This window comes from Chelonoidis abingdonii, chromosome 4, assembly GCF_003597395.2.
Source record: "Chelonoidis abingdonii isolate Lonesome George chromosome 4, CheloAbing_2.0, whole genome shotgun sequence".
NCBI lineage: Eukaryota > Metazoa > Chordata > Testudines > Testudinidae > Chelonoidis > Chelonoidis abingdonii.
Window position 1 is genome coordinate 33609306 of NC_133772.1, and position 13987 is coordinate 33623292.

General features: G+C 45.0%; 1 protein-coding gene across 1 annotated transcript in view; it reads left to right on the forward strand.

Moving 5' to 3' along the window:
- Positions 1-13987, forward strand: part of LOC116836366 (NACHT, LRR and PYD domains-containing protein 3-like) — a 42951-nt gene that overhangs the window by 10350 nt on the left and 18614 nt on the right. The window contains 3 exon segments of the mRNA XM_075065035.1: positions 1240-2971; positions 9216-9305; positions 11190-11363. Of these exon segments, the coding sequence (XP_074921136.1) occupies positions 1240-2971; positions 9216-9305; positions 11190-11363 (1996 nt within the window).

Sequence of the window (13987 nt, forward strand, 5' to 3'; positions counted from 1 at the left end):
GGTTTAATGGTGCCTGTGGTTTAAAACCTTTTAAAGGATGTCTTTCTAACACAATTTTTAACACAGTGTGGTGCCAACAGATCCCAGTCATCGGCAGGCAGGATTGAACCTGCTGCCTCTGGAGCATAGTGCATGAACCTCTACTGCATGAGCTAAAAGCCAGCTTGCTGTTAGCTAAGGTTGTAGAGCAGACTCATTTGATCTCTCTCTCTCTCTCTCTCTCCCTCTCTCTAAGTGGTCTCAATGTCTCTAGATAGGACAGAACACCACATCCAGGAGGTGTGTGGGTTACAGTAGCATTCTGAAATGTTGGTGGAGTACTGTAGGGGAGTCATAGTTCATGTGCCTCATGACCCTTTTCTCCAGTATGGGTCAGGCGCCCTCTCTGGACTACATCTCCCACCATGAGCCATGGTTGCTCAGTGAGAGAGAAAACCACAGGGCACTATGGAAGATCTAGACAAGCTTCGGATCGTGGCCCATAGAGGAGACAGGACCTTCATAAGCAAGTCAACTGTCCACTGAAACACTGGCACTCTACTTCCCATACTGCACTGCTCAGGATTAGAGATGGGCCCCACCTAAATACCAGTGTCCAATCCAGTGTTTGGAGTGGCAGTAGCGAGGAATGGGGGTGGAAAGTGAAGCAGAGAAGGGTATCTAGAGGTGAGAAAAACAGAAAGGGATTAAAAGAACTAGCAAACAGGAGAGGAGAGAAAACATAACCAGGGAGCAAGAAGCGAAGTAGTTACACATAAAGACGACCAAAGGTACTGGGGGGAGGGGGAGGAGAATAGAGAAATAACACAGAAACTAAAAGAAAAGATCAGAAGGAACAAAAAAAAAAGGAATGAGCCAAATTATCCTTATTCACAAAAGCACTTGATCAAATTTTTAACTTTAAGCGCATGCTCAAATCTCATTTATTGTACTGGGACTTCAATCTGTGCTTAAGTGGTTTGCTAAATCAGAACCAAGGTGAGAGATGATCACCTACAAAATAATTAAACTATAAAAGACAAGAGACTATTTTTAACATGTAAAATTCTAGCAAAATGTCAAGTGACATGATGGTGGGAATGCTGGGTGAAAGGGGGGAGACTAGAAAGAACAGAATGCCACCAATGTCTTGTCCTATCCAGCTTTTGGATATAACCAATGAGTGGCAGTTCAAATGACCTTTGTTTGAACAATTGTACTCAGTGTGTCTAATGCTTCATGCTGTTATCATTGAATTAGATTACCAGAAAAACTATAGAGAACATATACGAGGAGAATACCAAGTAATAGAAGACAGGAATGCTCGCCTGGGTGAATATGTAAGTCTAGACAAAAGATACACAAAACTGCTTATTGTAAAGGAACATTGGCAGCGGGAGGAGAAAGAACATGAAATAATCACCAGAGGAAAGAGACACGCAGAGTTGATGGCTCACCAGACCAGTCTCACTACTGTTAGTGTTTTATTTGACCCTGATAGAAATCGGGAAAGCCCAAGAACTGTTGTGCTGCTGGGAGCTGCTGGAATTGGGAAAACAATGACAGCAAGAAAGATCATGTTGGACTGGGCAGCTGGAAAAGTCTATCAGAAAAAGTTTGATTATGTTTTTTATATAAACTGTAGAAAAATTAATCTTGTTACTGCACAGCAAAGTATGGCTGATTTGGTTTTAAACAATTTTCCTGATGGCGTAAGACCAACTAAAGAAATCTTTGAGAAGCCAGAAAAACTCCTGTTTATAATAGATAGTTTTGATGAATTGAATTCTGTGCTAAGTATGGAGGAAGTTAGTCTGTGGTCTGACCCATTTGAGAAGAAGCCAGTGAAAACTGTACTGTGCAGTTTATTGAGAAAGAAAGTTCTTCAAAAATCCTGCTTACTGATCACTTCAAGACCAACTGCTCTGGAGAAACTAAAGCAGAATTTGAAATTTCCATGTTATGCAGAGATAAGGGGATTTTCTGGACATGACAGGAAAGAATATTTTCATTAATTCTTCGGTGATGAAAAGAAAGCAACACAAGCCTTTAATTTTGTCAAAGAAAATGAAATGCTCTTCACCATGTGCTTTGTCCCCATTGTGTGTTGGATCATTTGCACGGTTATGAAGCAACAGATGGAAAGAGGGGAAGATCTTGCACAAACTTCAAAAACAACCACATCAGTATATTTACTCTTTCTGACCAATTTACTAACTGATCATTTCACTGACTCAGTGCAACAGTCTAAAACAACCCTGTGGAAGCTTTGCTCATTGGCTGCAGATGGAATTTTAGAACGGAAAATCCTGTTTGAAGAAGATGACCTGAAGAAACACAATTTATGCTTGTCTACCATTCACACTCTCTTTCTGAATAAAAGTATTTTTCAAAAAGATATAGAATGTGAAAGTGTCTACAGCTTCATTCACTTGAGTTTCCAAGAGTTTTTTGCAGCTCTGTTCTATGTGTTAGAGGAGGATGAAGAGACAATGAAAAAATCTTTGTCTTCTAAGAAAGATGTGAACAGCTTGCTAAAAATTTATGGACCATCTAAAAATAATTATTTGATGTTAATAGTACGTTTCTTGTTTGGTCTCTTAAATAAAGAGAGACTAAATGACATGGAGAAAAAATTACATTGTAAAACATCATCTGCAGTAAAGATGGATTTATTGAAGTGGTTTGAAGTAGAAGCTAAAAAAATCTCCTCTCTGCCCTATAAGGACTCTGAGGAACTGCGTGACCAGCTTGAGTTGTTTCACTGTTTGTATGAGAGCCAGGAAGAAGAGTTTGCAAAAAGCGCAATGGATAATTTCCAAGAAATTAGATTGGAACACATCAGGCTTACAATAATGGATGAAATTGCTCTTTCATTCTGTGTAAAGAACTGTTGTAGTAAGCAGTCACTTTACCTGTGTAATTGTACACTTGGGATTGAAGAACGAGAAGAAGGATGGAGAGCAAAGCTACGGAAATGGTTATTTCCTCTGTAAGTATCACAGTTTATTTAATATAAATCTGTAAATCCTTAGAATTGCATCTCATCGTGTCACCATTATAATGGCCTTGGTTTATGAGATATTTGCAGATTTGTCTTGGTCTTTCCCAGTAAAATGAGATTGCACTAGGTTATCATAAACAGATAGCTAAGGGTTAATGTGTATTTCACCTGCAAAGGGGTAGCCAAACACCTGACCAGAGGACCAATCAGGAAACCGGATTTTTCAAAGTTCAGGGAGGGAATTTCTCGGTGTGTGTCTTTGTGTCTCTGTTGCTCTTGGCTCTGAGAGTGAACTTTCTCTCTCCAGGCGTTTCTAATCTTCTGTTTCCAAGTGTAAGTGCAAAGGTAGAAAGACAGGCTTATTTTGTTTTTCTGTATTTACATGTGTGTAGTTTGCTGGAATGTTTAAATTGTATTTCTTTTTTGATAAGGCTGTTTATTCATTTTGTTTCTTTTAAGCTAATAGCCCTGTGTATTGTCACCTTGATGCAGAGACCACTGTTTATGTCTTTTTTCTTTCTTTTTATATAAAGCTTTCTTTTTAAGACCTGTTGGATTTTTTCCTAGTTGGGTCTGCAACTCACCAGGGAATTGGTGGGAGGAAGAACACAGGGGGGAAGGGAAAATCTCTTTGTGTTAGTTACAAAGCTTGCATTTGCAGGGACTTTCGAGTCAGGTGAAAACAAACTGTAGATCTACGTGTTGGCATTTCAAAGGCACTATGAACACGGTAGGTCTCCTAGTGTACCAGGAGCCGGGAAGTCTGGGAGAGGTAAAGAGAGGGAAGGAAGCGGGGTAATTCCCTTTGTGTAAGACTCTGGGCATCTGAGTCTTGAGGTCCCAGGGAAGGTTTGGGAGACCAGATTTATCAGGTACTCAGAATCCTGATGGGGCAGCGCTACTCAGATCTAAGCTGGTAATTAAACTTGGAGGTTTCATGCTAGCATCTTATTTTCTGAACTCTAAGGTTCAGATCTAAGTAGGAAAGTTATGACATAGGTGGGTCTGAAAATTTCATGATTCCAGGGTAGGGAGGAATAGGGAAGGGAGGGTTAACCAGAAGGACCTAGAAACAACTTGGGGCCCCTTAGCTTCCTAGGAAACTAGCTTATATCAGATAGAATGATGAGGAAGCAAGGTGCTTTGAATTGGCAGTAGTTGGATAGTATGCTGTCCCTTTGGGTCTGATGGGATTGAAGTAGCTGGGTCAGAAAATCTCATGATTGCAGAGTAGGCAGGAATAGGGAAGCGAGGGTTAATCAGAAGGACCCAGAAACAGCTGGGGCCCATTAGCTTCCTAGGAAACTAGCTTGGATCAGATTGAAGGAGGAAGCAAACTGCTATGGGGCTGGCAGTAGTTGCATAGCTAAGTACCTGTCTGCCTTGAAGAAAATTAGCTTCCTGTTGAAGAGAGATTTCTAAGACCATTGTTAGTTTGCCTTGTTGAATTTAAAAATCTGTTTGAAAACTCTGATCTCTCTGTCCTAAAGGGAGAAGTAACCAGAAACTCACTGCTAGATCCTGAATGCAATAGGCTCTTGGACACATTTTGTGTATCTCAGCCCAACAAAGGATCACTTGCCACACAAAGACATAATCATATTTTTTGAATTAAACAATACAGTTGTTCTAAGTGCTCACATCCCAGAACTGAAACTCAGCTAGCACCATCTAAACTCTGAATTTCTAGTGCTACATTGTTTAACAATTTAGTGACATTTATCATTTCAAAATTCAGCTACAGTGAATTTCAGTGAAGGGATTGAGAGTGTAATCCTCACACTGAACAGTCAGAGTTAAATAAAAAAAAAACAGAGCAGTTGCCCCATTCACTAACATCACTGCAGCAACTCCTTTCTCCGTCCCCACCCCAGTAATAACTGATCAATATTGATAGTTTTTGAGGCCAGAAATGACACTTGGGATCATCTCGTTTGATCTCCTGCATAACATAGCTAGTGAGCTTGAGTATATCTTCTAGAAAGACAGCTTGACTTAATTTAAAGATTTCAAGTGATAGAAGATTCTCCATATCCATGGGAAGGCTATTCCAATACTCCAATCTATCAAGCTTCAGTTTGCACCCATTGATCTTGTGCTGCCTGTGTCTGCTAGATTAGGCCCCTCTTTTATCTCCTATCACCCCAGGTTGGTGCCTATAGATCATGCTCAGAGGCACAGTTGGAGGGCTGTGTCCAGAAGAGGACACTGCAAGCTGGGGAGTGACATAGGTCCCAGACAGCACAGCAGAGCAGAAAATGGGTGGGACACCACCTGCAGAGGGCACTCCAGAGCAGGATAGAGCTAATTCCTTGAGTGACCAGCAGGAGGCACCAGCAGTGGTGAGGCTGAACCTTGTTATATTGGCCAAGCCTCTGTTTAACCCCAGGAGTTGCCCCAGGAAGTTGTCTGGCGAACCACACAGACTTTGGCCTGCTGCAGTGCCAGACTTTGCTAGATCTCTTAGTCTCTGACGCCAGTTTGATTCTACCTCTGATGCTGATTCCTGCCTCTTGAATCTACTCTGGTACCACCTCTGACTTTAGCCTGACCCTGACCCTGACTCATGGAACCCGGCTCTTGCGATTCGTTCAACTCCTGCCTGGCAACTATCACCTCTAGTGAGCAGATCTCAGCCCAGCTGTTACTGCTAAGCCAGACCACGTACTCCCCAGTCTCTTATAGCAGAATTAGCAAGGAACAATTCAGAAGACTCTCAAATGGAAGCTGACTGTAGCTCAACTCCTGCTGCTCCTGGACTTTGCACAGATACTCAGCCAGCTGCCTGAAGCCCTCAAGCAATCAGCTCTTGTTCCCTCTTTACCAGCCTTAGCATCTTGCCAAAGGCTACAATCCAAGCTATGCTATTTCCTGCACTACCCAGTTCCTGGCCATATCACAGGCGTTCCCCGCTGTTAGTCAACATCTTACAATATAGCACCACCTTGCAGCTGATGGAGGTGCTACTGAATTCTCTCGCCTGGAGAGGAGAGATATTGACCTGTGTGTAGGCTCTGCTGGGCAGTATCCTTAATTTCTTCTCTTCTGGGTAGTAATGTGTGCACCAGAAGTTTCCTGCCCACCCCCTTCCCTCAGCTCAGTTATGGGACAATGTGAAAGGGGCATTATTTAGGATAGTCTCCTCCTGCATAGATCCAGGTCCTGAGTTAGGGGCAGGTGCTGGCAGCAATGAGCAATTCACAGGCTGCTGTCAGTATTGCAAAACTTTAGGGTTGCTTCCAGTGCTGCTTTCAGATCTGAGGATTCAGAGATTCACCATATAATGCACTAACTTACCCCAGCTGCTAATGGACCCAAGAGGCCAGAACTGCAGACAAGGATCAATGTAGCAAATGGGAATCTGTGTCCAGATCTGGAAGAATCTGTGTCCAGATCTAGATATGGAAGAAAAAAATTTTCCAAATGGGAATCTGTGTCCAAATCTAGATCTGGAAGAAAAAAATTTTCTGATGAAAAGTGCTCTGCTTGCAAAACTGAAATTTTCTGTGAGGATTTCAGTTTGCCCCAAATGAGATTTTATTTTGAGGAAACAGAAAGTGGCTGCTTGCCTGGAAAGTTCTTGTCAGTTTCATTTTCTATTAGTGAAATTGACAAAAGCTTTCCCAGGTGGCCGCCTTGGAAGTGTGCAGGGTTGTTCTGCCAACCCCTACCTCTGGGGGAGAGGAAGGCAGAGGACCCACAATGCATCCCCACCTCCCACCTAGCTAAATCCATTGGAAACACATTTATGGCTGTCTGTCATACCTGACGATGTCACAGGATTACGTGTTCTCACATTAGCCTGATCTGTTAATTGCCCAGATATGTTAATTTATTAAGTTTTTCAAGGCTCTATCATTCAAATAGATAAAATTATTGGTACATAAGTTAATTTTGATTGCATCTGTCTTTAACTGATTAATAATAAGACCTACTTGCTTGGAAGAATTTGCAAGACCATCTGTCTTTCACTGCATATCTTCAACTCATTTATTTATAAGAAAAATGTCATCTGCAAAATCTAGGTCTCCAAACTCCCCATCTATCCATTACCATACTGACAGTCTGTCGAAGTCAATAGCAACTCCAAACAAGACGAGGCACAAGATATAACCTTGCCTGACACCAGAATTAACATTAAACCAGTCTGCTAACTCTTGGTTTATAATTGTAACCCTTCTGCCAGTCAGAGTTGGCAGCAACAAGGGCCGGGTTCAGTATCCGGGCCTTCCTTTTCAACAATACGATGAAAAACCAACTCAAACCCTGACCCAGGGCAATTACACCCCCCCCCCCCCACCACTGCATACCTCTAAGAGGCAATACTTCCCCTCTCACAAGCACCGAGTTTGAGTGTAGCAAAAACTTTTAATAAAAGGAGGGAAATAATGCAACATTAATTTGGGGGAAACACCGCAAACAGGGTTTATGAACATAAACTGTGAGCAAAAGACCCACCACCAGCTAAGCTGGGCAGTGTTCTTTTCCCCTTGGGTCCTTAAATCCAGCAACTCAAAAGTCCCGTTAATGTACCTGTCCCTTCTCTGTACCCCACTCACAGTTGCTGTCCTTGGACAATGCGGACCCAGAGTTCAGAGATGCATCCACAGAGTCCACCTCCCAGCCCGGGCAGAAGGCAGGGTAAAAAGGCACCTCATAAGCTCTGCTTCTCAGGCACTCACTCACTGCCCCGACAGCCAATTGCCACGCCTCTCTGCGGGGCTCTGCTCCAGCCCTCTCCACTAGCTGCCTGCGTCTCTCCGCTGGCTGGCCACTTACCAAGATGTCTTCAGGACCCCCCACTTACCACAGCTTTCGTGATTTCAGCTGTAGTGAGGGAACCTCAGTGCTGGTGCACTCTGGGCGGTCTCTTGCATCACAGACACTGTCCCAAAGCAGCTCTAATACATAGACCTAGGTGTCAGTGGTTGCAGTTCTGCAGTGTGTAACAAGACTCTCAGCTGAGTTTAAATTAGCTCTGTTATCACACAATGGAGAGAGGAAGGGTTAAATGGTGTCTGGGGCCCTTAGGCAAGGCCCGCACCACCAGGTACAAGTACCTGTCCCCACCCTCTCTTAAGTCACTGGGCTTTGGAACCCATGTTCCCTGCCTAGCGAGTCCTTCAATCGGAAAATGCCAAGTACAGTTCTGCTGTGCTTGATTCACACAACCAGGATAACAACACTTTATTACTCTTGCCCCCAAAACAAAGGGACTGGGGATCCCACAGCAGCCACAAGTGACCATTTGGGCAAGCAGTCCCGTCATGCTCAGCACCTAAGCAGGGTGGGTGGGCCCATGCAAACGAGATCAGCCCCTGAAGTCCTCATTCAGATTCTGCTTACATAATAATTTGAATGATTTTCTCTGCTACCATGATTCCCTCACTAAACTGTCCAATGCCTTTTGAAAACGCACACAATTCAAGACTACTGGCAGCTGCCGTTTATTACTTTGTTCTATGGTCTACACAAGTGCTACCTGGGCAAAAAACTGTTTGTTGTTGTCCAAGTCTGCTATCTAAGGCTTTTAAAGGCTTGTCTACATGAGGACATCCAGGAAAGTTAATTTGAATTAACTAAAGATATAGATTTTAAGTGGACTAGTTAAACTATATTAAATCCCTGTGTGGATACTGTTATGCAGAATTAAAGTGGCCTTAATTTGGTTTAGTTTAATTCACTTCCAAAGGCCATTTTAATTCTGAACAACAGCATCCACATAGGAATTAAATGTGTTTTAACTAATCTACTTCAAATTCACACTTTTTGTTAGTTCTGATTTAGGATGATTGGACAGAAAACTGTCCCTGGGACTAAAAGCAGTGTAATCTTGTGCCAGTTGTTACAATCACTCAAATCTTCTTTCTAGGGGAGTTTGATTAAGAACCTGTTTTCCATTTTTCTGGTATATATTCCTTCTCCCATGCCAAACTGAAAAGGTGACAAAGGATTTTCATTGAAAGCAGCAGCTCACCCATAACCCTCTCTTACATGGCCCAGTCACTAAAGAGGGACAAATGCTACACAGGGCTAGTGTGGGTTACACGGCTGTTAGGAATGAATAGCTAATGTGACATCAGAACAATGGACTGCGATGTCTTCAGATGCTTCTCTTTGTTTTCTTGTTAAATAGGATAATAAATATCTGCTGTGGAATAAACCTACCCCATCATCTTCAGGAAATCTGTCTTTCAGAAATTATGTTTAAAACTTCCATTCTTTCTTCTAGGAACCCAGGGATTAAAGATCTGAGAACTTCAACTGCATTGTCATTGTTAAAAGGACTGAAGGATCCTAACTGTGGGCTAAAGACAATATCGTAAGCAAACTTCTCTCTTACAGCCATTTTGTTACTGCTGCTATGCAGGAGTTGGGCAGCAATGCATTTCTACCCATTGTCTGGTATTACTCTGTATTCCATTTGAAGTGTATCTCTGAGCTGCAAATCATAGTAAACATCTAAAGACTCAAACTGCATTTGACACAAAACAACTAAACTAACCATGCGTCAAAGCCTCTTCTCTGCCCCCACCCAAAAAGTAGGTCAGGTGCTGAGCTGATGCACAAGGTGGTGGAATTCTCCTCAGCCTGGGCAGGGAGCGGCTGTTGAGTTTCTTCATGGAGTCTAATTCAGCTTAATGCTAATGGTGAGAGAGAGACCCACCCTCTGCACAGCACTTCACACATTCAGCCTGCCCCTGCACAGAGGAACAAAGGGTCGCTCTGTGGCCATTGGGAAAGATGCTGGATTTGCCCCTCAGTGAACAAATGTCCTCCATTCTCTTCCTTAAATTGTCTTATGGAGACAGTGGAGTGATTGTTGAATGTGCAGAGACTTGGGGCACTATGGTAAGTGACCAAGTGACCTTCATTTCCTGCTAGCTGACAGCTTTTATGCTTCTCATGCATGGCCCCCTGGTGGCCTGTCTAAACTATGGCTCTGTGCAGCTACTATAAACACTACAATTCTTAATTACGGATTCTCTATACTGAGAGTTAATGGCGCAGCGAGCTGGGTAGCTAGCCCAGCCCATCTCCCGTGCCATGGCTACACTGCTATGTTTAGCACACTAGCTCAATGAAAGTTGGCCATGGACATCTTCCCAATATGAACTTTACACCTCCACCTCTGGCACAGACATGCCCTCAGAGACTGGGAGAACAGCGGGGCAGCAAGCATAGCCATGACAGGAGAACATAGCATCACATAGCCCAGAGGTTCCCAAACTTGTATTTGCTGTGCTCCCCTTCAGAGATTCACATCACATGTGCACCCCTCTCCGAGCCCCTGTTCCTGGTGAGCGTGATAAGGCCCTGACCTAGGGCCACGGGGCTGGAGATGGAGACTGCCCTACTGCAGCTTCTGTGCCTGTGGTGCTGGGCTCAGTTCCCTGCTGCAATCCTTGTGAGCTGGTGCATGGAGTCACAGCACCACTCAGGTTTGGCCCAATGATGACAGGAGTTGGCCGGGCTAAACTTGAGTGAGTGGTGCTGCCGCCATCTGTGCCAGGTCACAACACCACTCACTCAAATTTGAGAGGGGACCAGACCAAACCTGAATGGCACTGCTACCCTGCACATTTTCATTTTAAACATGGGGCTCTATCCAGCACCAATAAAGACCTTGCACCCTCTGATAACCTGGTCAGGCCTCCCCAGCAGGCTATGCCACACAGTCTGAAAACCTCTGATGTAGCAGGGGTGCGCTGATGGAAGAATCTCTGACAACAGTGCACTGGACCTGCAGATGTTTCTAAAGTGGAAAGGACATGTGCAATATACCTTGAAGAACAACCATTACAGAACCGTTAGCAACATGGACGGCAGATGTAATAGACCAGGGGAGGCTAAACCTCCCCAAACCCAAGTCATGGCCCACCCACGCTCTGCCCTGAGACACTGCCCTCGATCCGCCTCTTCTCCAAAGCTGGTGGGGGCTTGGCTCAGGCCAGTGGCCCAGAGCTTGAAGCCCAGATTGGCCAGTGGCCGGGAGTTGGCAGGTGGCTCGGGACCTGGGGTGTGTGTCTCAGGCCTCAATGGGAGGCTTGGGGCTACTCTGGCTTCAGCAGGGGTGGGGTAGGGGTGAGCCTCAGGCGGGCAGGGGGCTAGCGTCTCCAAATGAAGGGTTCACCCACCATTCATGGTTAGTAACTGTTTCCTACAGTGCAGAGGTAACTTAGATCTGTCCATTTCTTCTCTTCAGCTTGTCCAGCTGCAAACTCTCATCTGCTTTCCCCGAGCACCTCTCTCCTAAGATGCTCTTTACAAACTGGTTCCTGGAAAAGCTGGATCTGAGTGCTAACACACTGGGAGACTCAGGACTGAAACATATGAGTGAGGGACTGAAACATCCACACTGTAAACTGCAGACACTGCTGTAAGTAACCCAGCACTGTATTTTGTTAGTATATGACTTTTTCACTAATCTCTATGTGTTGTTTCACCCACCTGCCATGTCCCATCTTTCAGACAGTTTAGTTCTTTGAGGCAGAGACTGTCATATTTTTGTAAGCACCTGGGGCACTGGGCCTAGATCTGGTTGAAGCCTCTACATGTTACTGCAATGCAAATATTTATTAATCAGTAATAAATACCATATGCTGAGATCCATCCAGTTTTGCAAACTCAGGAGGAGAAGGATGTGTTAACACATGCAGAGGAGGAAGTTGTGTTCATGGATCCTTCACTGAGCATCAGTGGTGGGAGTCCAGCCACCGTGCTGCCTTCCTTCAGTTCTGCTACCATCTGAGCCAAGCGGCTCGACTTCTTCATTCTCATTGAATCCCATAACCACAAACTCAGATGTCTTGTAACCCTTCCTTAAAATCCAATGTGACCTGTCTCCTCCCTCTCCCTGCTAGTCCCCAGCTCACTCTTCAGTTTACCAAGACAGACACATCTCCCAGGTGGACACAGTCATACAAGTGTAAATGTGCTTGATATCAGTATAACTTATTCCCCTGTAACGGTGATCACTCTAGGTGTTGTAATAAGATAACGATTCTGACAAGAAAATCACACTCCTCCATGTGACATAGTTACATTAGGACAAAATCTGCATATAGACCAAGCTTAAGAGGTCCTGCTTGCTGCTCACGTCCATCCCTTTGATCTACTGCATTTCCTAACCTACCTCTCTCCTTCCACCCTTGTCAGGTTTCTTTCCCTCCCCAAACCAGCGTGCTCTGGCTCCTCTATCCTAAATAAACCCATGCTTGTGAACAAAGTAACTCCCTAGTCAACTGCTGTTTGTCCCAGCTAATTCTGGTTGGGAAGGAGATGGGAAAAGCTTTACTACAAATTCACATCCAATTTTATATGCAGTGAAAATGGTGCTAATTTCTGGCCCATTGTGTGAGGGATTCTACATAAAGGATTTCTTGTCTTTTTATTCACTGTTTATTATTACAGAAACTGTAACATCTACTACAAGTAAAAAATAGGAACTGCAAATCAATGAAACCACTGCAAGTAACTGCTGTAGCAATGCTACATTAACTGCAGTGGAAGGCACCGCAACATACTGTTGGCTTTCAGCCTCCAAAGTTGCTCCTTTAAGGCATACCTGTATCCTTGACGCAACTGTGCTGGACAAATCGTCTATTAAGCCGCTCCTCTGGCTGGGCAATCAGCCTTCCAGGCGTTGAAACTCGAGGCCACATTTGATCACTGAAGGTTCACCTTCCCTTACAAATAATTATGGAGGATACAGTACAGCGTGTATAATCGCCGGGATGCTGCTTTCCAACACGGAATAGGAGCTTCCCGATAGAGACCTTCTCCATCTTCCCCTTTCAAAAGGCCCAAAGCACCTTCCACAGTCATTCTGCACCGCTCAAGCCTATAGTTTGACCGGTCCTTGCTACTGTCAAGCTCCCTGTATCGGTATTCATGAGCCAAGGCCGTAACGGGTAAGCCGGGGATCTCCAAGGATCACAGGGGCATTTCACGTCCTCCAACCGTGAATCTTACGGTCTGGGAAAAAGTCCCCTGCCTGCACGCTCCTGAACAGGCCACTGTTCCGAAAGATGCGTGTCATAGCACCTTTCCAGGCATTCGTGTAAATGTCAAGTGAACGCCCACGGTGATCCACAAGCGCCTGGAGAACATTGAGAAATAACCCTTCCGATTAATGCTCCGATGCCAGGTGGGGTGGTGCCAGGATAGAATATGCGTCCCATCTATTGCCCTACACACAGTTAGGGAAACCCATTTGGGCAAAGCCATCCACAATGTCCTGCACATTCCCAGAGTCACGTTCGTCTGAACAGGAGCGCGATTAATGGCCTGCATACTTGCTCACACATATTCCAACGGTCGAGCTTTCCCACTCCAAACGGTTTGCGACCGATCGGTAGCTGCTGGAGTTGCAGCTTCCGACTGCACATAGCCACCCGCTCTCCACTGACAGGGCAGCTCTCAGTCTCGTGTCCGTGCGCCGGCGATTGGGGCGAGCTCAGCACACAGTCCCCAGGAAAGTGGCTTTTCGCATCCTAAATTTCTGCAGCCACTGCTCGTCATCCCCAGACTTGCAGGATGAGTGATCCCACACTCAGTACTTGTTTCCCGAGCCCAAAGGCGGCGTTCCACGCTGCAGAGCATGTCCGTTACTCGCCACAAGCATTTAGTGTCAGCAGTGTCAGCAGCATCTATTTCATCATCTGAGCTCTCACTGTCACTTTGGAGCATAAGGAATAGATCACTGCCAGACGGGATGTGCTGGCAACATTCATCAGCAACATCCTAAGCAGCTCGGGCTCCATCTTCCTGAATCACACGCAGCAAAATCAAATGGCAACCAACGGCTGAAAAGGGAGCGATGCACACAGGTCGTTGGAACAGGAAGCGGAATGACCTCGCACCTTCCGTCCCCTTCTCACAACCCCAGCACAATTGGGACGAGGTGCTCCTGTGGGATAGCTGCCCACAATGCACCACTCACAACAGCGCTGCAACTGGTGCAAGTGTGGACACACTGCAGCGCTGGTCGCTGTCAGTGTG